General features: G+C 43.6%; 1 protein-coding gene across 1 annotated transcript; it reads left to right on the top strand.

The window, feature by feature from the left end:
• The first annotated feature begins 4,672 nt into the window (after nucleotides 1–4,672).
• LOC144126059 (uncharacterized) lies at nucleotides 4,673–27,386 on the top strand. Its single transcript, XM_077659965.1, has 12 exons — nucleotides 4,673–5,267; nucleotides 5,821–5,993; nucleotides 8,256–8,320; nucleotides 9,627–9,847; nucleotides 11,074–11,298; nucleotides 14,906–15,048; nucleotides 15,468–15,680; nucleotides 17,705–17,851; nucleotides 18,583–18,771; nucleotides 19,407–19,488; nucleotides 21,082–21,443; nucleotides 25,218–27,386. Exons 2-12 carry the CDS (start codon nucleotides 5,913–5,915, stop codon nucleotides 25,953–25,955), a joined length of 2,466 nt encoding a protein of 821 aa, XP_077516091.1. The 5' UTR covers nucleotides 4,673–5,267; nucleotides 5,821–5,912; the 3' UTR covers nucleotides 25,956–27,386.

Here is a 27,386-nt window from a genome sequence, read left to right as displayed (position 1 = left end):
GGAATGCTGTGGACATGAAATAGTTTGTCACCTATTTCCACTGGAAAATATGGTGCAAGATCTTTGTTTTTGTTCACACCAGTGTGTGTTTTTTATGGATAATGGCATAGTATTTTTCGTTGGGAAAAATTCGTTGCGTAGCACGGCACAACAAAGGTTGTTGAACATCCAACAGTACCGCTTTATGCTGTGGGTGTCAAAGGTGCAGCAAAGGGTATTGCGTGTGGGTCAATTCATGTTGCAGCTCTATTGGTGGCCTGGATTCATGTGTGTACAGAGCAACCAAGGGTAGTAGTATGTGGCTTCCTTCAGGAGGTGAGGTCTTGTACGAACTTGTTAAATGCCCTGACTGTGCTTGCACTGTTGCTGGTGGTGCACTTGTGGTAAGCATTTTATGTAGCAGTTCATATGTTGGGCCATGACATGTTTGCTTGGTGCTCGGACCTTCACCTGGGGCTCAGAGCCACTTCAAAAGTCCATATTATTATGGTGTTAGTTCAGCAGCAGGAATGATAGGCCGTAAACAGAAGTGACACCAGAAACCAGCACTAGCTGTAGCAGCCTTGTCGTCGTCGACTGCCCAGCGACAGAACGTCTTCTTCGCTTCGCGCTTGCGTACCGTAACAATATAAAGAGACTCTGCTTGCTGGATGAGAAGGAAGTGCTGTTGGTGGCATGTGGTGCAGCTTAGTTTGGCAGTGACAGAAAACCCTGCCATTGATGTTGAAAATGAGCCTGTCTCCTGCCGTCTTGGTTGGTATTCTTTTAAAGCCCACATCTACTATCGATGAAGCTGGTGGATTTCAGAGGGCTTCCACAGGGGATGAAGATTTAATAATTAGCTCAATAAACCTAAAGGCTTCATCAAATGCATCTCAAAAGCAGTAATTTTTTATGAGCCTACAAATATAAGACATTTCCCCAAACGGAAAATCTGTTATGCCTTGTTGATCATGTTCAATCAACATGTTTCTTGCCTGCAAACACTGATGCTACAACTCTTTAACAGATAGCAGTAGTTCATAAAGAGGAGCACCAAAAGAAGAACATAAACAACAGGATTCAGTATTACTTCCAACGAAACTAGAACCACATGCAATTATTCATAAAGCACAATCGCAGCTGAAGGAAAAAAATGTGGAAATAGCATGAGACATCGCAAACAGCAGCAAAGCCTGAATAGCATTCTGTGCTATTCCCATATTTTTTCATTTGTCATTGTCATTTAAGAATTTTTATGTGTGGTCTTGTTTGGAAAGTGAAATTAGAAGTCTTTTGTCCTTTTTGTATGCATCTTTGTTACTTTTATCAGTTACGAATCAAGTTCTGCAATTAGCCCAGCTGAAAACAATGCTGAGTTACAACTGCGATGTTACTGTCGCTGCTCTTCACCACTGACGTGGGTACAGAGCTAAGATAACAAAGAAGCTGCGCAATGCTTAAATGATGCCATGCCTCAGCACTTCCCCAATAAGAAAAGAGGTTGGAAAGCAAGATGTGGCTCTCCTAGTTGTTCAAGGTTCACAAGGAATTGGCAGGCATAGCAGAAAGGCAGGTCAAAGCTGCTAATTGGAGAAACTCAACGTATGCTGTTGGTCTGAACGGATTTCACACATCTCTCAAAAAGGAAAAGGGCTCCTACTGCAATACAGGAACTCCCCAAACGAAAGAAAAAGTTAATACTGGCAGCAGAAGGTCGACATACATACACATCTAGTGCATAAGTGGAGTGATGAATTGGCGTGCGTTAGAAGCAGTGGAATAAGTTCACTGTCGCTGCACTGATAAGCACGCTGGCAGCTGCTTTGTCATACGAGGCCCACTCATTGACTATTGTCATCCCTGCAGAAGGCAGGCTTCCTCAGGTTTACCTTCTGGAACCTTTCAGTACTTTAAGCAGATGTTCAAAGCCATGCATAGCCATTCTGTACTTCGGTGCGTAAAATGCTACTGGCTGTTATAACCAGTGCTTCCTGCAAGTCTCTGCACTTTGTGGCTGTGTTCGGGATTTGAATAATTTTTGCCAGAGTTTCAAGGGAGGGAATACAGTTCAAGGCTCCGATGCTAGGCAGATGACATTATACGCACAGCCGTAAACTAGTGCCATTTCTGGATACAGAATAAATGATGGTCTTGGCATTAATAGTGCTACACAAATCATACTATGGACACATACTTGATGCCCTCATTTGTCTGCACAGTGCATGCTGCTTAAGTTCACCCCAAAGTAAGCTAGTTATATTTCATATTGGGGCAGTTTACAAAAATGCTGCAGCTCTGCTGATGCCCCCCCCCCCCCCCCCCTTTTTTTCTTTGCACAGGTACTGTAGATAAATCGATTTCTCGCATTACAGTACCACCTGATATGAACACTCGCCACAGGCACTCCCTTCATACTTGCAGTGAAGCACGAAGTTTCTTAGGTGTAGGATTGTGAATGGTCAGCATAAGCTGAAAGAAAAAAATAAAACACCACTACCACAGTTGGCAAGCACAGCCATATACTTAGTCAAGGGGGGGTCATCAATAATACTGGTAAGGGATCTTAGACCTTGCTATAATCTAGGGAAAGCATGAATCTGAAGCAAGCAACCATTTTCTATTCTTGTCGGTGTTGGTCGAAACATCCTCTCTTGTTTCGAAAATTTTGGTGCGACTTTTATTAAAGGAGTACAGACACCTAATTTTGGTGGCATGTTTTATTCTCTACAATGATGCGGAAGACGCTACTATGCATTAATCACTACTTGGTATTCGCCTACAACCGTTACGTAATTACCAAATTTTCTGTCGCGCTGTTTCGGTTTCAACAGCTGAATGGTGACTGTGATGTCAACGTGTGCCTATAGGTCACGTGGGGCATGAGAAAACTGCATTATAATTGCTGCTTCTACATTATTTTTCATTCCGTGTCTTGAGGCAGGCTGACTTCAGCATTGTAGTATATTAAAATGATCAAACAGCAATTATATCGCAGTCTTATCGTGCCTCGTGTGACCTATAAGCGCACATTGACATCACATTCATCGTTCGGCTGCTGAAACCGAAACAGCGCAGTGAAGAAATTCGATTATTAATTATTTAGCGGTTGTAGGAGAATGCCACGTGGTAAACCGTATAAAACAATAACTTACGCACCATTACAAAACCTAAGAACGATCAGATCTGTGACAAACTGAACAAACGACCTGTAAAAAATGATTTTTTACCTTTGTGAGAAAGCCCTTTCCAATAAGGGCTCCTTGGGCGCCTCCATATTGCTTGCAGGGCTGTTATCGTACCCCACGATAGCGTGGTGGAAGGGTGGAAGTGGCAGTGGAACCGGTTTGCAACAGCTCGGAGAGGGTGCGTTTCGACATCTCCTCGCCCGATGGAAAGGTCGATAAAACGATGTGTAAAACAGGCTGCCAGCCGCTTTCTCTCTCTCCCTCTTTATTTTCATCTGCACCTGTGCTCGAATCCTTAGAGATTCCCCTTCGATGGCAACAGACTTTACGCACTGCGATACATATTGATTCAATGGGATCAAAATGGGCTGTTCGGCTGCTCTGTGCACTGTCGCAGCGACTTCACCTGGAAGCTATTTCGCGAAATTATGTTAATGAGAAAATACGAGAAAAAAATAATCGCCACCATCGCACGCCTAGAGCTAGAGCTCTTTCAAGTTGCAAGGCGTTGGCACAACCGCAGCAAAAGTTGCACCCAGGTTTGCTGGTAAGTACAGAACACGTGCGCGCATGCAAAACAACGCTTACAAAGGTCTGGAGAATGCTGTAGGTAGGGCTACCGCTCCCCGGGGCTTCGCTGTTTGATGTCGGCCGACGATTTCACAGAGTCCCCCCATACTACCAATACCTTCATGGCAATGCAGTTGTCCGCCGCGGTGGCTCGATGGTTAGGGCGCTCGGCTACTGATCTGGAGTTCCCGGGTTCGAACCCGACCGCGGCGGCTGCGTTTTTATGGAAGCAAAACGCTAAGGCGCCCGTGTGCTATGCGATGTCAGTGCACGTTAAAGATCCCCAGGTGGTAGAAATTATTCCGGAGCCGTCCACTACGGCACCTCTTTCTTCCTTTCTTCTTTCACTCCCTCCTCTATCCCTTCCCTTACGGCGCGGTTCGGGTGTCCAACGATATATGAGACAGATACCGCGCCATTTCCTTTCCCAAAAACTTATTGTTATTATTATTATTATTATTATTATTATTATTATTATTATTATTATTATTATTATTATTAATGCAGTTGTCTATACGTCCAATGGCACATATCCACACGTGGATCGGCCGAGGACTGAGGGGCAAGTGGTGGTTAATTCGCAGGACAAAATTTTGCCAAGAATGTGGATAAAATGCCGTTGAAGGTAAATGCAGCTAAAGCAATTGATTGTAAAACATTTTATTCGCCGGGAAGAGCTTGGCAAGAGGTCGCGTTAAGTGGTCGAGAGTACATAGCCCTCGACGACTTTGTCAGCCCACTCCACCGCCAAAACTTGCGTTCTGGGGTCAGAGCTAGCCAGCACGGTCTCCCACCGCTCGAGAGAAGGAGCTGTAACTAGATCACCCGGAGGTGGCTCTATTTTGCAGTCCCACAGGATGCTAAAGCAAGGAGTGTACACTTCGACAAAACTTGAAAAGTCCGCCAAGTGCGTCATTATTCGTGACGCGCTGCTCAGAGTCCTTTTGCACGTAGTGCAGGTGCAGGCTTTTTTAAGCTTTTCTCGCCGCTGTACAGCGGCAGCGCTTTAATCGCCAGTGATAAGATGTTACTAAAGGTAACAGCACTGTGATAACGTCATGATAGTAAAATAGATCGTAGTAATTGTCCGTATCAACAATTTTTTTATGGTGGTTTAACGTCCCAAAGCGACTCAGGCTATGAAGGACGCCGTAGTGAAGGGCTCCGGAAATTTCGACCACCTGGGGTTCTTTAACGCGCACTGACATCGCACAGTACATGGGCCTCTAGAATTTCGCCTCCATCGCGTATCAACAAATATTTGAGATAGTTACCTTACGTTTAGTAATGCACTTGCGTTGCGTAACTTTGGGTAAGGGCTTAGCACCGCTGGCACCGTCGCATCGCTTCGCCCTGGTGGTAACGGATTAGCTGGTAGACGCAACAAGATGTAGCTTCTGTGTAGGTTCACTATGGCTGCACCTAGCTACAGACTTCATGGATGCTGTGTTCCTAGGCGGACGTCTACCTGTGCGGTCCGCGCGGTGCAGCTGGTACTGCCAATGACGGGATAAGCTGGAGTGCGTTTTGGTAAGATTACTGTCTTTTGTAATGGCACCTAGTCTGTCATGCGGTGTCTGCGATTGAAACATTATTGTAAGCGATCCAGCCGAGCTGCCGGCTGAGCTTGTGCAACCCTGTTAGCACCAGCGCTGAAATGAACTGTTTACATTGGTAACATCGCTCCTCTGTCACAAGCCAGCTGGCTTGTTGCGATCTCTCCGCATGGTCCGTTGAACGCGTTCGCCGCGCTGCAACTGGCGGTTTGCAAGCGTAAACTTCGTGACCCGCATCACTGCTTTTCCTCGGTGGGACATAAACGCGATCGGAACAGGACTCGAGCTAAGTCAAGTGTATATAGGGCAGTTCGAGAACGCGTTTTCTTATGATACGTGTCCTTTCGTCTGGTGCGAGAGCGCGCGCTGCGTAGTCTTGCAGAGCATGCGTTGTTTGTGTTTGGCCAGCGGGTTGTCTTGTGTCGAAAGCATGCTGGAGGTCTTTGATCGTTGTTGTTGACCGGAGCTTTTGGCAACGGCGAGTATTTTAAACTGCACCTTTCTTTCGATCGCTCACTTCGTTCCAGCTGAAGGCAAAAGGCATCTGCAGCGACAAAATTCTATGGCTTGAGCTGACAGACTTTTCGACTGTCGTCACCACTAGAGAAGCTGGCGTTGTATGACGATGGATGTCTCCGGCCAAAGCGATCCTGACCTACCCGGAGATTGGACTTTTATGCCATCTGAGGACGAAATGATGGTAAGTTCTGTGCGCTGCTTTCGTAACGGAGGTCCGGTAACGGGCGGTGTGTACTGTATACATAGACGTCGACGACTGATGGTGATAATCACAAATTCCTGGAGCAAGCGAAACGAGTGGACCAGTAGCTTCTGTGCTCGTGGAAAAGGTCAAGTACTCGACGTTATTGTGGACTGCATTGAACCGCTTCAGGGCCAGCTGGCCGCACGACTGAAGCACTTATCGCTCAATGCTTCATCTTTGGAGCGTATCGCGCCATGTTTGCCTTGACCGTTAGTGTGCCAAACACATAAGTGGCCTTTAGAAAAAGGTAGCATTTTACCTGAATTGAAGGCCGTGGTTCTAGGGGTGCGTGCATACGCCCAATGAAGGGTCTATATTGCGTCATAGGTTATAGTAGTGTCCCACTTCTCATCAGGCACTAAGAACATTGAAAATAAACTGTTCCAGTCTGAAATCGCCTTAAAAATTTGTGCTTGATGACAGAGTGTGCCATTCTAAAAGGCTGCCTGCTCAGTATCGTTCCCTTTGCTGCCAGTACCTTGCAAGCATGTGCATTGCTGTCAGTTGCACGTGTTCATCAGCTGTCACTCAGGGAAGCATTTGCTGAGTGCACGGGCAGGAAAGTTGTACCACTATCTTATCATTCGCTGTGGGTGTGTTCAGTTCTGGCCTGCTTCCAGCCATTGTTCTCTTCTCCACTGATGCCCTTGTGTGTCATTGTAGGACTGATACTGATCCCTGCCCCCAAGTGCTGCGTCGAATAGAATGCCAGCTTTCCCTGAAGTGCTGTCCCATGTGACTGCTGAGTGAACAGAGCCGTGCCAGCATAATGTGCACTGTCCCGGCTCATGTCATGTTGCTGCTTTGACAGAGTACTCTAGAGAGTGAACAGCAGTGCCAAACCTAATGTTCTAACTAAAATAGTGTAGCTAGTTGGGCTTTTGTATTTTCATGTGTTCTTTATTTTATACTCTTATTTCGTTAATCTTGTTATATGTGAGCATTTTCTTCCTTAGTACGGCAGCCAGATTTCAGTAGTATTTTGTCAGTTCGAAAATTTTTGTTAATGAATGTTCCTTTCAAGAATGTATCTGAAGTAGCATTACAGCTGTGGAAAAACTCTAGTTAAAATGTGACAACATTTCTATTAGCCTGAGCTAAGAGGTCAAGTTATAGCCATTATATTCACTTTTTGAAGCCAGGTTATGGCATTCCAGTGGCTGGTGGTGTTGGAGTTGACTGATACTTAATTTCATGACATTAGAAATTTCATTATTTAAACTTCAGGTGCTCCTTCTTTATAACGCATAGCATCTATGTGAAAAAAACAATGAAGCAGATACTGAAAAATAACAAATCTGACATGTCTTTCTACACTGATTGGGCACAACCTGGGCAGCATTGATGCCCTTAGCAAGTAGTTACACTTCTGTTAAATACATTACATCATTTTGCGGGTGGGCAAAATTAATACACAAGTTATTTCATGCACAAATCCGCAAAACATTAGAACAGTGTCTTGAGAATTTTTTATGCCCTCTGTATCTTTGATCTCGAAAGCCGTAAACAATATGTCACTAAACATGGGTGGATTTAAAAAAGGTGGACTGAAGGGCAAAGGAGGCAAGAGATTTTCAGTGGAAAAACCACATCGGCCCAATTTTCTTTTTCTTTTTTTTTCAATAAAGAAAGTTAAAGAAATGCTTTCTAGTGCGAGCATTTTATGTACAATGTTCTCTCTCAGAGGCTACATGCCAGACATAACTTCACCAGCGGAAGCACGAGACACCAGGAGAAGAAGAACACAGGACAACGCTGGACTGACAACTGAAGTTTAATCGAGAAACGGCCAACTTAGAACACCAGAAGACGCATGCGTATCAGACACACAAAAAACTAAAAAAACAAATACATAAGTGGCGATTCAACCAGGAGTGGACACACGCACCATAACTGGCAAACAACAAAAGGCGTGTGCAAGTTTGACATGCTAAGTATGTGCCTTTTGTTGTTTTCAACCAGGAGTGGACACACGCACCATGTGTATTTGTTTTTTTAGTTTTTTGTGTGTCTGATACGCATGCGTCTTCTGGTGTCCTAAGTTGGCCGTTTTTCGATTAAACTTCAGTTGTTAGTCCAGCGTTGTCCTGTGTTCTTCTCCTGGTGTCTCGTGCTTTCGCTGGTGAAGTTATGTCTGAAATACATCAACTAGCCCACATGGTTACCTTGTTAAAGGCTACATGTGTTGTACAATTGCAGGATGTCACAGATGCAGCAAGAAGTGTGGAAAGAAACCGGGTTGAAGACATACCTTTGAGTGAAAAGTAAGAAAACTTTCCTATGAAATAGGTGTGCAAGAGGGAACGCCAAGAAATGTAGGGGAAGGAGAAAAAATTCTGTCATTGCAAGCCAAATTTCAATGGGCAGCAGGCCTGCTTGACAGTCTTAAATTTTGGTGTAGAGCAGTCTAAAACATTTGAGATCTTCATGATATAGTATTACTATTCAGAAAATTTTTGAAAATTGATCTCAGTGGTGTATCTTCAGGGAATAGAAGGGCTGTTGCCTTCTTATGTGATAGCTTGTGTGAGGCACTTGCTGTACAGGCACTTACGTGAGGCACTTGCTGTACAAAATGTAGAGGGCTCTGGTGCGTCCCTTTTTTCCCCTGCTTCACTTTTAAAATATGTCATTAAATATTAGGTCTGCTAGGTTTTGAATGCATTGTGCACGAGGTTTTCTGTCGAACGCAAAACCGTGTTGCATGCAACTTGCATGCAAGTTGCGTGAACATGAGACAAAAAAATACAGTTGCAAATGGAATGCTGCTGTTTTACGTGGTTTTCCCCGCTGTGTCCAGCCGGGGAATCATACTTTAGGTGAATTGAGCTCTGATTACTTAGCCAAACAAAATGAAAATATTTTGTCGGATTTGCTCTCTCTGAATCTGTGTGCTGCAGAATGCATTTTGTACATGTGAAAGGAAGCAAGCAAGCCATAATGCAAGCGCACAGCGATGCAGTATTCTTGGTAAACAGCCAAGAAATGAGTTTGCAACTTGCATTTTTGCTGTTACAACCGCACAAGTGCATTGCTTCTATTTATTATTAGGACTGAAATTGCGGTTACTTTTTGAAATTTCTTGAAAACCGTGGACAAGAAACCAAGGGGGGCACTGCATGGCTGCAGCTTACTGAGAAACGCTGGCAGACAAGGCTAGGGCAGCGCTCTGTGCATCATTGGTAAGATCTGCATGGAGGCACTGCATTCGCCAATGCTTTGGGCTAAGTGTAGTGTGCTGTACCATGTTGTAGTGTACAGAAGCTGATAGCTATTTACCAGGAGGGCAATCCTAAGAAAGTTGTCACATTGTATGCGATTTGCTTGTTATGTACATCAAATTAAGGCAGTAAATTGTTGCTGGCTTCATGGTTTTTATTGAGCCTTTGATCAAACCAGCTTCCATTATATTTACAGGCAGCTTTCTGTGTTGAGTCTGCAGAGTTTGCAGCAGATAGTGGTACAAGTGTTGTGAAACACGGCTGTGGTTTGTTGTCGTATGTAGCATTGTGTGATAAATATGCAAGAGAGTGACAAGATGTCCACCAGAGACCTCTTTGTCGATTGTAGTGCCAGCAATGTCAGTCGAGAGAAAGCCATGGATGACGGGCCCAAGGAGGGGCACGAGAGCAAAACCGTCGGAGGAGACGTAGAAGGCGAAGCCAGTGCTGGGAGCCGAGATAGCGACATCGATGTCATTGACGAAGATACCGACCATAGCCTGGAATCTCTGAACTCCTCTGCCATAGGCACCACCTCTGCATCACTCATGGGCTTCAGCGAGATCTCTGGTACTATTTCGCATCTGGCTTGATAATTTTTGAGAGTATGAATTTTGGATTTACACTGTGATGCAATACTTAAATTTTTTTTCTTGTTTGTTTTGGGGTGGGGGGGTGGGGGGGGGACGTTGGGGACAAGTTTATCAGGTGTTTATTCTTGGCAAAATCTCATATCTGGCCTTTCATGACTCTGTTGACGTTTGACAACAAAAGACGCTTCCATTGCCAAGAAGTTTCAAATGGAATATGAATATTTTTTTCCCACTAGTTTGATTCAAACTCATGACACAAGTGATGACTTCAAGCGTCGTTGGCATTCTTTGCTTGATTTTTTAAGTTTAGGTTTTTGTTTTCTTCTTTGTGTGATGGATGTGCCTAAAACTGTTGTGATGCAAATGTTTCCCTGCTATTCGGGTGCATGATCCTTCGTTTTTTTTTTTTGTTAATCAGAAACTTTCACTTGACTTCACTGCTGCATACTTATAAGGGTGGATTCAGATTGTTTTTTTTTTTTCGTCATTTTTTTTTTACTTTAGTGCCATTTCCTTTGCTTGCGTTCGTATGGTTCCGTTCTTCCACCAGTATGCAAAAACTGCATGCTCGTCACGTGCCATTTGCTATTTGTGTGGTGAAGCCTCTTCAAACGCTGCATGAAGGATGCAGGAGGCCCTTGTGATTCTGGAGCCGTTCCGGTTGGATGCTCCCGACAGTATGCTTGCATTAAAGCATTAGTGAAAGCGTGAGAAACAGTCATTGCTGTGCTGTTCTCATCTGGAAATCAGGTGCCCATTGCCCAGTCTTTCACCAAATAAAATTACCACGATGCAAGCAGTCCTTGACAGTTTTTTTGGAGTCATTAGATAATCCGAACTTTTGGATAAATTGAACATTTTCTCTGGTCCCTTTTACTGTATTGGACTGTGGGCTTTGAAAACAGATGGGGTATATAAACATATAGCTTCATATGGCTACATTCAAGAATAGCATACGTTATATAGCATTTCTCGTTCTCAACCACTAAGCACATGCAACTTTGTAACTGGAACCAAGCTATATGTGGCCACTTTGTCATCATCACTGTGGCACTTAGTCATGATCCCATTTTTTTGCATCCAAACATTTATTTTAAAAGAGAAATGTTGCATGCAGGTATTGTTTTTTTTAGCCCAGTTATTGCCTTGTGGCCCTCTTGGTGGTGTCCTTTCTGAGGCTGCTGTGGTTTTACTCGCATGCAGGAGGCACTGTGAGCTCATATTCGAACATAGAGGTGCCATCTGCCTTTGACTGCATGGATGCGACGTCGGTGGCCTCTGATGCATCTTTGCCGTCAGGCCTGGAAATGCGATCTGGAGTACGTCGTTACAAGCACGTGCCGAACACTCGTCTGAACTGGGCTCTGACTGCACTGGCTGCTTTGGTGGCTGTTGCTGCTGTTGGATTTGGAGTGGGCCACTACCTTGGTAAGTAGGTAATATATTACAAGGGATGGCATTGAAAAAAAAAAAAAAGCATGTTCATGTTACATCAGTTAAGTTGACATTTTTTTGGTTTGGTTTATACGGTTTAACGTCTCAAAGCGACTCAGCCTTTGTGGGACGTCGTAGTGAACGGCTCTGGAAATTTCGACCACATGGGTTTCTTTAACGTGCACTGACATCGCACAGTACACAGGCCTCTAGAATTTCACCTCCTTCGAAATGCAGCCGCCGTGGCGGGGATCGAACCTGCGTCTTTCGGGTCAGCAGCCGAGTGCCATAAACACTGAGCCATAGTCATTCCTAGAACCTTTCACTGGAATAAGTTGAATTATCTTAATGCTCAGTTCATTCTGAAGAGGCAGGTAGCTTTCTTCTTTAAGACGGTCAGGACCTTTACATACGCCACAATTAAGCCATCAGACAAATAGTTTGAACTTTTCTGTAGGAGCCTATTCTAAAATGCCAGGTTCTTTGCATATGTGTTTATGTACTGTTGATCTCGCCCATACTCAACATGAGTAATTTGCTGCTGTTCTACACGAGCAGTGGTAGAAGTAAAATCCTGAAGGTGTGACAAAGGGTAACGTTTTTTTTTCTTGTGTAACAATATGTCATCGGTTTATAGTGGGAATTATCTACTAGCGTTGCCATGCAGCTTAATAGAATGCTAGACTTAGCAGTCAAGGCCGTGATTACCAAACCCATTGTGCATTGTCACTCATGGCCATGGTGGGCTTGGGCGAAAAGGGACTGACACAAGTTGTGTGCTTGAGGCATATGCCGTCTTTTTGAGTAAGAGCTGCTGCAGAAAGCAGCAAAAAAACCACCGCAGTGGCAAGTTTTTTCTTAGTGCGAAAGGGTGCTTTCTAGCTGCAGTGGTTTGTCTGTGTGAAGCCTCTGAGTGGCAAGTGTAACTGGCTAACTGGGTCAGTGGACACCTGATCATGCCATGATTAGGCAGTAGGGTCCACCTACAAATTGAGGCACTTATGTGCCTTTCCTTTTCTCAAAACCAGCTGATGGCTTAGACTCTTAGAAGGCATGTTGATTTTGAGGAAAGGAATGGCACATGACTGGCTCCCTGGTTTGGTGGACACATCATTCGCTTTGAGGTAGTGGTGTCCTTAGCAATTCTAAACTACCAGCCATTTTTTTCTGCATGGGAGGGGGGTGGTGGCAATCTGCAAAATGTGGATTGCACTTAAAAGGAGGCAGAGATGTTCTGTTCAGCCATGCATGTCTTTAAGCTCACATTCCAGGGAGGTGGCTCACTAACAGTGGCTTGACAATGGGAGTGATAATTACAATTTCCACTGGCTGATATAAGTGTAAAGGCTGCGGGATATGCAGCTTATTGTCCCTGCAACTGCTTTAGTATTGTTGTGAATTTTTCCACATACCCTGCCAATTTCAGACTATATTTTTATAAACTGCTTGTAGCCGAGATATAGCCCAAATGTAATGCAAACCAAGACACAAATGGTAGTGGTAAACATTCCCTTAGAGGCCAGCTCTGGTAGGGTTCTTGGAGGCTTATGCTTTGTAATGGGGCTTCTATTCTGGGTTCTACTCAGTTCTCTTATCTCTAAGGTCTAATTTCGCTAGTGTCCAGTTTCCTGGTCCAGCAAAATATGAATTTTGAAGATTCTCATTTTGTGACCTCAATTGTGGTAATTTCTGTGGGCAACCCTATGTTTATGACATCACGAATGTTACTCACTGCTCGATAATCTCTCTGCACTTGCTGAACAAGATACTGCATACACTCATGTGAGAGCCACCTTCGTGTAGGGCTGCACCTCCGACTTCGCAGCCAGTAATTCGGAATAAAAAAGATATCAGTCAAAAAAAAATTTTTCATGTGCGTATAATTTCACCAGCGTAGTATGTTCCGCTAATAGACAATAACTGCCTGCGACACTGTACAACCACGAATACATCATTCCTTATGCCAGATTTCATCCGGAACTGCGTACACATGGTGCTTCAGCGCTGCTAACTCGTCTTATGTGCTCAGCGTTCGCACCAGAAACGACAAAACGTTATTTTGCGCTAAAGTGAGAATGGGGTGCACCCATGCTAGCGGCGTATTACCGCCGTCGACTAGGCTCGGGCGCCGGTGGAATATGTGCCGCAGTAGTGTGGCATTCGCTGGCGTTGCTAGGCCTAGTGCGCTCCACATCGAATCCATAGTGAAACTACTTTGAAGTTAGTTGCAGTTTATCAGAAAGGGTCTAACTTTTGCTGATTTACCATCACACAATAACATCACATTAAAATGAACATATATAATTGATTTCTGCGAGGTCTTCGACAGTGAAGCATGTGGGAGAGCAGGTCAGGCGAAGGCCAGCTCACACTGACGGACACAGGTCGCACGCATGGAGCGCAGCTCCAAACCGTTTCCCAGCTGTCGGTTGAGCACCCGATCTTCAGAGGATCTTAACTTAGAATCACGTGACGCTTGCCAGTAAATTTGTCTAGCAACCTGTTTTACTGCAGGCTGCAGAGGAAGGAAGTGCTCCTCGCATATCATCTGTACTGTCAATGCATTTTGTATTTGAAGTACTCACCAGGCCTGTGCTAATTCATCATAAAAATGCATGTCACAACATAAAAGGGGGATGCTTAATTGTAGCTGCGCTGTAGTCTAAAATATATTGTGGGAAAGTGCCGCTCTTATATAAGGTGCACACCCCATTAAAACCGCGGAAAATATAATGTGGTCCTTACACGAGAATATACAGTAAGTTGAGCTTGGCTTTGATCATTTCAGACATTTCATGAATAGCGTTATTATACTTATACTCAGTAGTTCACTCATGCAATGCTTGCACGAAAGCGTCATTGATAACATTTGTGCCACCGTCTGTGTGTCATGCGAATCGTTGCTTTTACCATGCAGTCTAGTTTGTTTTTATTTCCTGCAATTCTGCTGCTTTAGAATTGTTTCATTCGTTATTTTCAAAACAGTATTGCAGCCTTGGAAAGAGGTTTAAGAAATGCACTGTGGTCATCATCTATTCAGAATATTATAAAAAATCCCCAGATTTGCTTGCTATGTACAGTGGAAACACTGCTTGCTTGCAGATACATTTAGTTATTGTTAGTGACGCACGAACCGTTAAGTGAGAAGGAAACCAAACCAATGTCAGCTGTTCTATGCTGTTCAGTGGAAAGTGACTCTGCTATGCCTGTTAGTTGTGCTACCTTTTCTTCATTGCATTAGGAACATACATCTCGGAACAATGAGCCATTTTATCTGGCTTGGTTGAAATACCTGTGTGGAGTGTGGAACAGAGCAGCATATTGCTAGGAGTAGCTGCTAGTGCATGAGAAAAAAATGCTGTTGTGATAACCATGTGCCCAAAGTAAAACGCTCATATTTCTCAGGCCATGCTGGTTTCTGTTTTTTTTTTTTTTAAGGAAATGATGCGTGTTACTGTGAGGCAGGCATGGTATAGGGAAATGCAGAAGTTTTGCATTCTTACTGCAACTCTGTGTTCCATGCGCTTTGTTTTCCCTTTGTGTGCCTTGCAAATGCGTTTCAAGAAAGATAAAGTTTGGCATGGGCATGTTTGGCACCCAGGTGGGTCTGACCAGTCCCTTCAGCAGCGAGAAATGTCTCAAGGCCAGGTGCAACAGCTCAAGGCACTCCAAGATGAGCTCATGAACTGCATGCAGCAGCAAAGCAAGGAGACACCAAAAGATGCACCTTTCTTCAATCCCCAGGTGAGTGAGACCAGATCAGCTTTGGCCTTGTTATTGTTTAACCTATGTGGTTAGCGCTGTCTTTGATTTTTGCAAAGCCAAGTGAAACTTTCAAAGCTAGCAGTCTGCAGTAAAAGGTTCAGGAGTGTTGTGCTTGTTGTGTGCACCTTATCTTATTTTTTTACGGATGCTGTGAGCCATGAAGAAAACATTTGCATGTGATTTCAACGGGCTTTTGCACATTAGAAGTGTAGCTAGCTTACGTGTGTTGAGATCAACTCAGTTATTTAAAACAGATCTTTCAAGCTGCGGCAGTTTAAAGTTGACATGCAAACGGTAGTTCATTAGAAGCAAGGATTTGATATTGGCCACCTTTGACCCCTCCCTTTCCCCACCTGGTGGTTTTGTGCAGCTCAGACAATGTTTTTGCCTGGTTCCAGGTGTGCTACCAAGATGGTGAATATTGGAAAAAGAAATTTGAGCAGCTTTTTTCTGAGAACAAAGGACTCAAGGAGCTTCTCGAGTACTCGCAACGCAATGCCGTCATGCTAGACCCTCGTGTGGACTCATCTACAGACTGCTCTGCTGATTCACCCTACGATGTCCACAAGCTGAAACTAGACCTTATCCTCAACCAGATGCAGCACCTGCAGGTTGGAATGCTTTTCTTGCATTGATTGCAGACATTCCTCACAGCATCCTCATCCTTTCATGTGCGTCCTGTACATTTAAGTATGTGTCTTACGTAGAAGCTCCTCTCTACAAAGCTCCTGCTTTGCGGTGAAATCTCCTTTTCTCCACATTAAGTGCCGGTTTGACCATTTCTCATATTCCTTTTTGGTATGACACATACTGTGTGTCTCGCATTTGAGGCGTTAATGTGAACAGGAAAATAATAGACCTGAACCCACTATAGAATTGCATAAGATTATGTACACATCGAAGTGCTTTATGACACAGTGTTTGTTACCCTAGCAGTATATAATAAAAAGTTCATGATGTTGCAATATTTTTTGTCATAGTTTACCATTTTCTAGGAGGAATAGTGAAGTGAGAGGAAGGGCATTAACCTTGCACATGTACCTGCTAAGCACAATAAAACCTCATTGATATGTTCCTGGCTCATATGATTTCCAAGTTCATATGCTCAAAATTGAAGGCAATAAAAATTCCCCATGGAGTTACGCTAGTTTTCTTCTGGTTATTACATGATTTTCTGGCCGCTACTTTAAAAATTTTGGCAAACTTATGTCGTTCAGTACGCAGTGACCAGTTGATCATGCGCATGCAAACGAGTAGGCTGAGCTTGGTGGCATGCGACAAAGCCGAAATGCAGTGGCAGTCACCTGCTGTGGTGGCTTCTCTGCAGTGCCTGGGTGCAAAAGGGCGAAGCATTAAAAAAAACTAACATATGCGCGGCCGCTTCCCGCGAGGATGCAACATGCAGAGGAGAGATGCAACAGCTTCTCCGTTGTGCTCAAAGGCAAAGGGGTGAAAGATCTGACATCTGCAACATTGCGGTTAAATACGAGAGGGCCGGAGCTAGGGGATGCATTATAAGCGAAAATGCTGCGACACTCAGCCGCTGAATCGGCTTGTCGACAGCACATTGGTGCAAGGAAGCAAAGCGTCTGAAAACGAGGGAGAAATCCCGGTTACCTTCGCAATTGCCGTTGGTGGACCAGATGAGTTGCGAAGTTTTTTTCGCACTGAGCTGTTCAGACCTTTTGCCAAGGCATGCTAATCTACATTTTTATATGAAACTAAGTCGTTAATAAATGCTTTGTACCTTGTTCAACAGTTACATTTTTCAAAATCAGGTGGTTTTGATCATAAGTTTCCTTGAATAGAACGTCCTTCTTTTCCCCGCATTTCTTAAAAAGCGTATCAGTGAGGTTTTACTATTCCATTGAGTGAAGACATTTTTCAAAGTAAGGCAAATCTGCATGAATACTAATAGATGTGCCATGTAGCTTGACCAGGCTTGAGTAATATACTAAACAGCATTGTTCCATGTGAGTGAAGTCAGCAGAATGTTGGCTGTAGTTAACCTGCATCACAGGTGATTTAAGGTTAAAAACTAACATTTTAAATGTTTACTTCAGATTGCATGTCTTATTTTAAATGTTCCTTGTATTGATAACAAGAAGTTCGATGTTTGGGCGTTGTGTGTTGTGTTTTTTGTAGTATTGTTCTTATTTTTTTAATGCTAAAAACTTGCAAATGTTAATGATGAGGCTGCGTGCTGTTCAAAACCATTGCGTGTTAAAAACCACAGGTGGCTGAAATTGGTCTGAAACAAATTTGCTTCAGGACATTATCAACATGCAATACCTGATTGCTGTCACATACACTTCAGTAGTGATGATGTGCAGAAGTTATACGGGAGACATTTCGTCTATAGATATAGTTTGAGCTAGTACAGCCGTCAAACAATTTTCCGGATGCTGTGAATTCAAACATCTTGATTATTCAGACAAAATCATGTCTGTGACACCATATTGTTATCAGGATTTGTTTTTCGAACCGGTTGGTTGCTCATATTGTTTTCTTGTCTCCTTCAAGTTCGGAACATTAATTGGCAATTGTTATGAGGCGTGGTTGCAGTGGTTTGTTGATTTGTGTTGTGCAGACATCTGGACATGTTGGTTGATCGGTTGTGTTGCCTTTTTTGCAGCTGATGAAGACGTTTAATCAGGTAAAGCACAGTGAACGTCTATCGCGGGAGCAGGCTCGTAAACTGGAGCTGGAAAATGAGCAGCTGAAGGCTCGACTTGAGGAAGAAGCTGATGAGGTCCTTGTCCAGCAACAGCTTGAAGAAAAGGTTTGGATTCATTTTTTATTTCTGTGCTGATTCTTCATGCCTCAAATGCCATGGGTGTTACAGCCGCGATTGTATTACATGATTAAAGTGTGCAGTGATAAAGTAGTGTCATCAAGTGTTGCATGATTTTGTTTTATTTCTCTTTGTAACATTGAATTTATGAAGCTTTGCCGCTTCAGCTGGGCCGCTTTCTGTTGCCTCTCAAATAATATCAGCATGTCTGTTTCGTTTTTCTTGCATGCCATATTTGTTTTTTTTTTTTTTTACTGAGCCTTTGACTTTTTGGCTGCAGTTTTCTTGAACGAATTTGTAATTTTGTTATTAATCATAGAGAGAGAGAGTGTGTGAGGGTGTGTGCACGTGCGCTTCATTTTCGTGAGTCAAACTCTCCCCTGCAGTTTCATTTGTGGTCGCATTTTATAACTCCAAATGTGGTATTCTGGTTTTGACGTAGGTACCAAATGGATTTAGTGTGTTCTACACATATTTTTGATCATTGCTCCTGAGCAGTGAGGTGCACGTTTCCGCCTTCTTGCATGTGTGATGAGCCTGTGTTCATAGTATTTATTCGTGTGCTCATGTTTTGTATGCACCCTGTACTGTAACCCCTCTGCTGCAGCTCCAAGGCTGTTTGTGTCTCTACCAGTTAGCCATGTCAAGAGCATTGATGAATGCCTTGCCCTCCATCTCGATGGTCATGCCTTAACTTTGAGCTAATCTCTGTGATGCAGGTCCAGTCCCTGGCGGAAGAGAACCAGGAACTGCAGTCACGGCTGGGGCATGAGTCGCAGAGGGAGGCAGCCTTGCGTTCCCTTGAGCACCAGGTGCAGCAGCTGCTGAGTGAGAATGAGATGCTGAAGCGGTCCATGGAGGAGCAGGTGCCTGTCACTACCAGCCGCATTTCCCTGCTCCGAGACACGGTATGTGGGCCTCTAGGGTGTTGTCCATGCAGAGGAGCTGAAGGTGTGCTGTCACAGTTGCCTTGCTGCTCTTGTTTATGCTCTGTTCATGAGGCAACTTTCACTCCGGCACTCCTGTAGATGGCAGAGTGGGCTGTACCGCAACTTTGTGCACATACGGAGGCTTGGTGTATCCATGTGTAACTGTGTGGCCAATGTAATCATGCGTGAACCTATCATGCCCATTAACTTCTGTCATAGTGATTGTAGGTGTATTTAGAGCAGTGAAGCATGCCTCGTATAACTTTTTAGAGGTCTTTTCTATGAACCTCCACGAGTATTTAGTGTGTTCTACACATATTTTTGATCATTGCTCCTGAGCAGTGAGGTGCACGTTTCCACCTTCTTGCATGTGTGATGCATGTGTGAGTATTTTAAACCACCTGATGTTCACCGTGGCATTTTAGTTCACTGCATTTTTGCAGTAATGTATCATTTTTTATTGTTTCTTTTGTTATGGTTTTTTTTTTCTGTTACATGAGTGTGGTAGACTGCAGTGGTGACAAGACAGCAACATTTGTTTGTGCATATGTTTAGAAAAAAATTTATGTTGTGTCCATCACTTTATGCTGATAATGTGCATGTTCTGCTCTTAGGTTAATCGGCTCATCATTGAGAATGAAGACTTGAAGGCCGTCGTTGCCCGACTTCGCTATGGGCCTCCACTCCCTGTCAGTGGTAAGTGTCATGTAATCCTGCTGAAGCAGAAAAAAAAGTGACTAGAATGTAATGTGTGGCAGTGGTGAGCTATGTCTGGTACTGCCATATGTGGTGCAATCAGCTCTTGTGTGTCCTTTTGCTTTGAAATGGTGCTATTGAAAGGAGGTGTCACATGCGTATGAAGATGTGCTATATGATATTCAATTGTTTGGGGGGGCTGTGGGTCGTCAGAAAGATTTGACAAAAATGAATGAAATTTGTGTAATGAACATGTGTACACAAGTTCGATGCGTACACAATTGTGTACCAAGTGCTTTTTATTTTCGTTATTGAAGTTAATGTACCAGTTAAACTTTCCTGCCCTTCTTTGATGGCCTGTTGGTTTCGGTCGGTTGCTCGTGGCGAGCGATGAATGACAATAGCACGTTGGCCGGTGATTGTATACACGGCGGTTAGCGGTACGCAGATCACTTCGAGTCTTCGTCCGCTAACAACACCCTTACACTTTAACAATACCCTTTGCTGTCACCTGTAGTTGACTACGGAAGCATTCATAGAATGTGCATGAATGGCAGTCCCTGGTTTACAGCTAGTTTTCTTTATAAGAGTGGTGTCACTTTATTTTTGGCATTGATAGGTGAATGCTAGGAGCACAGTGCCTTGTTTATATAATGCAGACTTGACCACTGGTAAAGCAAGCGATGAGGTTAGGTGTGATGTGCTTGTTGTACATCATCTTTTGGTGGCCAGGGTCAAGCATCAACTGTAGGACAGACATTGCTGAGTGCAGTGAGTTGGCTGCTTTCACTGCTTGACGTATGTGTAAGGGGAGGGCAGCTGTGGTATTGATGAAAATAGTGTGTGGCACATGCCATCATCCTGGAACATGAGCATAGGGGATTTGGCGAGGATCAGAAAATGAAGGTAACAGTTTGTAAAAAAATTTCATTCTATTTGCTCTCAGTGTTCAAAGAAGCGACGTTGATCGCTACATAACCTTCACATTGTGCTCACCACTCGTGACAGACCTTCGATATCACAGAATTGTGTCGCTGCTAGTGGATATTGCATCTTTGTGCATGTGTGTGATTTATAGCAACCACTGTACCTCACAGTGCTGTTGCGCTGAAACACTGTAATGAGATTTGGTTTGCCAGTGCACTTGCTACCAATTAATTAATCTATTTATTAATTATTAATAATAAATATTTATTTATTTATTTATTTATTTATTTATTTGTTATACCAATGCCATCACCTCTGGAGAATCTTCCTGATACAGCTGGCTTTGTAAAAAGAGGTGGTCATGAGGCAGACTCAGTGGTGCCACTTGTTGGTGTACAGGTGTCCTGTCCTTTGTTCAATCTTAGAGATACACAGCAAGAAGCACGACACATGCACTCTAAAGTGCCTGTATATGCTTAACGGGGGGGGTCATGGTTTTTTCAGCAGAAATTTTTTTGTTGATGTGTTTACATGAAAATTTCGAGTATATTGCAAGCGTGCGAGTGTCTCTGTGCTTTCTATGACACTATTGCATCATGCCAGAGTGCAACGGTTGCGCTGCCATTTACTCTTGCTCCTTGGCCATTAGTCACTTGTCATTTCCAGATGATGCTGCTTCAGAAAAGTCAAAGGGCGACAGTCAGAGTGAGCGTACAGCAGCTGAAAAGGCTGGTGAAGCTGACCAACAGCCCGTGGCCAGGGACGAGCTCTCCGAGCTGCTGGATGTGCTGAAGAAGCAGCATGCAGACTCCAAGCAGTGGCGCAGGTTGTATGACGAGCTTAAAAGAAGCCAGGGGAGTGCCAGCAGCAGGACAGTGTGGCGGAAATTGCTTACACTGGGCCAGACACTGTTTGACGATATGCAGACAGGCCTGGACCGCACCTTGGATTCCCTGGTTGCACTAGCCAAGAAGGGTTCCAGTGTGGCCAGCGATGTCAAACCCATGGTCCAAAACCTTGGTGAGAAGGTGAGGCCTTGTAGAAAAATTCTCATTGCTTGCTCTTTCAATAGCACAAGAATAAGGTGTCTCTAGAGGGTGTAAAAATTTCAGAGCGTGAGCTGTGCACAAAACTGGAATCCTCAACAAAAGAGTGTGCTAAGACTGGTCTTCTTTGGCTGTATTTGTGTATTTTGTCTGCTTTGTCTTGGTGCCTTGCAAAGTCATGCACAAATTTTGTTCTCCTGCCCTTCTCACATTTTGAATTGCTTTGAGTCTGTTTGCTGTAGAATTGAAGACAGCTTTGTTGAGCCAACTGGCTCAAATCCACAAAGAAGGATGGATGTATGGCATAGCTTATGAGTTGGGTATCCTGTATAATTCTGAGTACTGTTCCACTTCAGTGATGGTATTTAGAAAATAAAAGTTATTAAAGCACACCCCAGGTAATGTATTATGGCAGTCCTTGGAATTTCTTTCGTTTCAACTGTTGGGCATCTTAACGGGAGACGTGGGTCTTGAAATCAACATTTTTATTGTTAAAGATATCATAATGAAATTAGGTGTGCACATGTATTTCTTCCTGCTTTCAAAAATATAATTAGTTTCAGTATATCTCAATTAGCTCCCATATAGGAAAATAACTGAAGCCTAATTGGTTAAATTCTTACAGGTCGTTAAGACACTTTCTACATTTCCTGGTTTTGATTGAAATGGGGCTGTAGCCAAAGACCTGCCATCTGGAGCTATACTAATTGTGCTGTTGAAGTACATCGTCGTATAAAAATGTTAAATTTTTGTCTTGTCCAAGCACTACAATTATGAAATATAGTTGGGTGACATTATGGTTCACAAAATTTGAAATGTTTGACTCAGCCAAACAAAAACAGCATAGCTCCACAGTTTAGCCCTTTCTGAATTCAACAGTGTAAGATTAATTGAAATTGCACCATAAAAACGCGGGCTCGAAGTCCTGCTGCATTTCGCTTCACTGTCGCCATTTCTGGTCCTCGTAGGCGCGAAATGTAGGTAGTCTAGTAGCTGGAGGTCGAATTTAGACCTTGAAACTTTTTAGGCAGTAACTTTAGCGTGTGTTGACACCGAATATGCCATTTTTGCAAAATCAAAATTTTTGCATTTTTTTTTTGTCATTTTAAGTCCCGTGTCTCCCCTTAATAACTGTATGAGGGGTATGTAGTACTGCAAAAGAGGAAACGGACATCTTGCTATCCAATACCGTGAGTACAAGGTTAAGTTCAGCTTATTACTCGTATTTAAAATGTGAAAGGCGCACTGCACATGTACGGGGCACAAACAGGCTTGGTATTGAGCAGACTTCCAAAGTGAAATTGATTGCAAGAAGCAGCAAACAGAGCTTTTACACCACTGAGTTTAAACTGCCAGTGATCAAGTTTGTTAAAAAAAAATGAATTGTCATCCTGCTCTGCAGCAGGCACTTCTTCCTTGAGAAGACTGCAGAGGAAGGAGAACTGGTAGAGAAAATAAGGGACTTGTCTGAGTGCAGCCTGTTTTCTGAAAATTGTTGAGCATTTGAATTGGCACAGCTAGCGATTTATAATTACGTGTGAATGTAGGCTGCCTCTTGATTTTAAGCATGCCTTAAGATAGCCGGCTAGCTATCGAATTAATTTAGAGACTAATTCTGAAGTAATGTGAAACAGTTTAACCTTGCTGTTATATTTTTACGGGACCTTGGGAGAAAAGTGTACCCAGTACACAGCAGCTGAGTACAGCATGTGAAAAAAATTGTGCATTGTTGCTAGCTGCTTTATTCTTTCTTAAATTGGGAACGAGACATGCTTCTCTGGAGTTTTTAAGGCTCTATAGGCTTTGCAATTGTTTCATGTGCATTTAGTGTTTGAAATGCCCTGCCACTGGATGTTGTCTGTAGAAGGGAGGCAGCAGCCAAGAGGGAGTGCATGCGGAGAGGGAAAAGCTGAGGCACTCATGTGCTTTTCTCGCTGTGGCCGCTTTAATCCTAAGGATCTACATACTACACTACTTATTGCAAGCTCCAGGTGACAACAAAGAGCAGATGACAGAAACAAAAGCCTTGGAGCCAGGGGCAGATGTATAGGTTACTCAGGTTTGTGGGGGGGGGGGGGTCCCACTTGAACCATGCATTTCTTGTACTTCGTTCGTCAAGAAAAATGGGGTTCAGCATAGTTTACCAGTGAAAAATTTCTTTGGGTTGGGGGGTGGCACCCCCGTTTAAGTCTGCCCCTGGTCTAAGCCAACCTGCACAACCGCATCTCCTACAGCGCTACTGGCGTGGTGTTGGCCGCGGCATATTTCTATTTTTACATCTTTGGTTGTCTGCACTTGTGTTGCAGTGGCAATTTAACCGCACCAACAGCTGTAACAAAATTTTTGCCATCCGTAAATGTGCATGGTGGCGCCGACCGAATGTAGACTCTCGCTTTGGTCGGCTGGCCATCCATGCCCTGTCACTGTTTTGCGTGCTCTAAATGAAGGCTGTCAGATTTCCGGCATGGGGTGTAAAAAACTCATTGCATGAGAAAATTTTTAATGCACCATGCGGGAATGCTGCCATAATCGTGATGCAACAGCTGAGTTAGTGCTGCGGGGATTCCTATGGGATCTAAAGCGGAACTGGCTCACCAATGCATAGCAGCCAGAAAAACCCAGCACCCGGGCACTTAACACCAGGGTTCTATATGTCTGTAGACTGCATCTTTCATTCACAAGGACTTGTCACCAATTTATTGAAGTGCTATGTTGCTGTTTGCATAAAGTAAAAAAGCACATTACCATGATGTTGTCAAATGTGCAACTATATTGAAGCTTGGGCTTGAGGTGGCATTTTTATTTCTTAGAATTTTTTTATTATTAAAAACACATGGTGCCAAACTGGCAAGTACTCTGCAAGGAAGTCTAATGACACCATGCAATATTTTCTTCTATATCCTCTTGTAGCTTGTGTTGTCAGGTCCTTTTGTAGTATCAGTGGATAAAGGTGCGCATATTTGTCTCTGTGGCATGAAACTTACTTGGCATGAAATAGTTGTTGTAGAAATACAGTTGAACCTCGTTATAACGAAGTTGAATGGACTCGGTGATTCTAAGGGTAAATGTCATTCCTTAGTTACATCCATTATTTCAGTATAAACCGTCATTTCATTATAAGGAGGCTCGACTGTATTTGCAGTAAGCTGAGGTATCTGTTTAGGGCATTGCGAGTTTCTACCCGTGAAATTTTACAGCGAAGCTGTTAGTAGCTTGCTCGTGGCTTTCACGGCGTCATCGACATTAGCATAACACATCACATCACTGTGACTGGATGTCTAGTCAGGACACATTACTTGACGTGCCCAGTCTCATTGAGGGGTGCAACTTGCATGGACAACACCAATAACAGTGACGACATGATCTTGCAGAACGACACCCATACAGCTATCAGTGCAAAATAGCTTCATCATTTACTTGCAGAAATTGCTCACTACAGCTGCGCTGTAGTAATGCATTACTAAGTATTGTAGTTGTTCTGCAAGATTTTTTTATTTTATCTGTATAATACAATTTTTTTCTTCCTTATGTGTGCTGGTAACTTGGTTGCGAGCGTATCTTGTTGACCTTGCCAACAGTTTTTGAGTGGCTGCAGCCGTAATCATTCTTTGGTTAACGTGCTGTCACTCGCTGCATACTCATGGTGTTGGTGTTGAGCTGTCTTTATTAAAACATTCTGTCTCCCACGGTTAGCAATCTTCATGGCATTAAATGCAGGTTCCTTTCTCTCTCTCTCTCTCTCTCATATTTTCCTAGGTACGACGAGAGTTGAATCGCCGTCGAGCAGATTTGGATGGCTACCTACACGGATCAGGAAAACCTGTTGAATCCATCTCGCAAACAATGAGTTTGTTAGAATCATCGGTAAAAAAGGTGTTTGAAGCTGGACGCAAGTTTATCTCCAAGGGTCAGGAAGCAACCGGCAAACATGCTGAAAAGTTGGTCACAAAGCTCTCCAAGGTGGCCGAGATGCTTAGCAGTGACTGGGAGGCATCGCTTGAAGAAGAAGCATATGAAAGTTCTTCAGCACCCACAGGCACGGAGAGCATGCCAAGAAAGGACGAGGTCAAGGGTGCCCGTAGAAATGGGAAGACTGGCAGTGGCAGTGAAGAAATGGGAAACAACTGTTTCCTGGGAAACGGGGAATGTACAAAGAGAAATGGCAAAGACAAGGTGGTTAACCAGAAGGCTGCAGAAAATAACCAGCTCAAGGGGAAGGCGCAATCCGAGAATCCGGAAGCCAGGAACAAGCACCTGCTAGATGTTGAGCTGGAGGAAGAGGACTGGTTCAGTACCAGAGCCAAGGACCGGGAACGGCTGCGTACTGAGGCTTCGTTGGGAGCTGACAACTGGTACCTCAAGCGTCAGAAGGCTGGCTGGCGTAAAGGGAGCAGAGAGGGCACATATAAGGACCGTGCTGAAAAGAAGGCCAAAGACAGCCATTTCTGGGTCCACGAATCTCTTTTTCACGAGGAAGAGGGACTGTCTGAATAATGTGGCATAGTGCGATGTTAGTGTTATTTTGTGCTGCTTTTAATTATTGGGATCATGGGGTTCACTGCTCCAATTTGATGCAGCCTTGAATCATGAAAATCAAAGGAGTCTAATTTTAGCCCACAAGCTTTTGAAACAGCACATGAAACTTGCTTTTAATCCCAAGCTATGTTTCATTTTCTGATTGCCGCCTTGCTAGGCCTGGCGCATAGTGTTGCACATGCGTGTGACAACCACACCCATTATACCATCATTGCTGACACGTTTGCGCTCTGCAGAAAGGCATCAGTCTTCATCAATAAATGGTGCATAGAGGTCAGATATTTTTCCATTGCTGTGCGTGCCTAAATCACAGCTAAATTTGGTATGCATTTTTCGTCCAGCTTTTGTACGTAATATTAGCGAGTAGTAGATACAAGTTGCTTCAAGGGGGGTTCAGCTTGTAGTTATTTCCTCCCCTTTTATGCTAGACGGCCTTTTGGTTAGCTTCAATGGACATTTAGTATAACAATGTTGCAGGCTTTGTTTGCAAGCACAGCTAAGTGTACGTAATTTTCTCCATACTGCCAGCAGTGTTGTGAACATTGATATGTTGTCATATTATTTGATTGCTGCTTCCCAGCAGTGGTGCCCAACTGCTTTTAGAGCAGACTTATGCACTGCTGTGGAGCTGATTTGGCTGAGTGCCACGTAGTTGATTTCTGCCCCACAGTGACATGCGCGAGATATCCTAAGGTCGCTGGCAATTATTTCACGCTTAGTAACAACGCAGCATCACTGACAAATGCTGTTGTGTGCATTTAGACATTTCCACTGTGAGAGGACACGCAGGGTGCTTGAGAGCACTTGGAATCTCCCCCTACAAATGCACAGGAGCCTAGGATTGCTTGTCTTGACGAGCTTGTTAGGCACACATAAAAACAAAACTCCTCCGGTCCATCTGTTATCCCTGCAATGTTACAGTGTCTTTCAGATTTAAATATGTGCATGGCTTTCTTCCACAGTGTGTAGAGTTGCACTTGAAAGATCTGGGGTATGCTGTCCAGTGATGTTTGTTATAGAAAAGTGAATGATTTTTTTATTTTTTTTTTTGTGACCGATTTTTAGCATCTAACTACAAGCAGTGGCTCTGAAAATGTGTTGTGATATCTCTTCCATTGTCCTGACTCTTATTCAGGCTTCTGGATATTTAAGCACAGGTTCTATGTTGCTGTGGTTTGTAAACATTTACCAAATCTCCAAAGTGTGTCGGAAGACGCCGCTAGCTGTGTTATCTTTGTTATGTGCACCGTGTTTTGTTGTTTTATGTCTTGTATAGTGTAGTGCCTAGCATAATTCCCAGTGGTTATGTGCATGCATCAATGTATATATGTAAATTAAGGAAGAGTCTTTGTTCCCTGTGCATAGAATAAAGCCATCTTTCAAACTCTC

This window comes from Amblyomma americanum, chromosome 3 (genome assembly GCF_052857255.1).
Source record: "Amblyomma americanum isolate KBUSLIRL-KWMA chromosome 3, ASM5285725v1, whole genome shotgun sequence".
NCBI lineage: Eukaryota > Metazoa > Arthropoda > Arachnida > Ixodida > Ixodidae > Amblyomma > Amblyomma americanum.
The sequence above is the reverse complement of the archived record's forward strand: the minus strand, read 5'-3'. Positions and strand labels throughout refer to the sequence as shown.

Excerpts from the sequence above, each read along its gene's own strand:
- LOC144126059 (XM_077659965.1), top strand. The coding sequence starts at position 5,913 with ATGACGATGGATGTCTCCGGCCAAAGCGATCCTGACCTACCCGGAGAT. Across the intron at positions 9,848-11,073 it reads GGGCTTCAGCGAGATCTCTG|GAGGCACTGTGAGCTCATAT; the intron begins GTACTATTTCGC and ends ACTCGCATGCAG. Across the intron at positions 17,852-18,582 it reads AGCAACAGCTTGAAGAAAAG|GTCCAGTCCCTGGCGGAAGA; the intron begins GTTTGGATTCAT and ends TCTGTGATGCAG.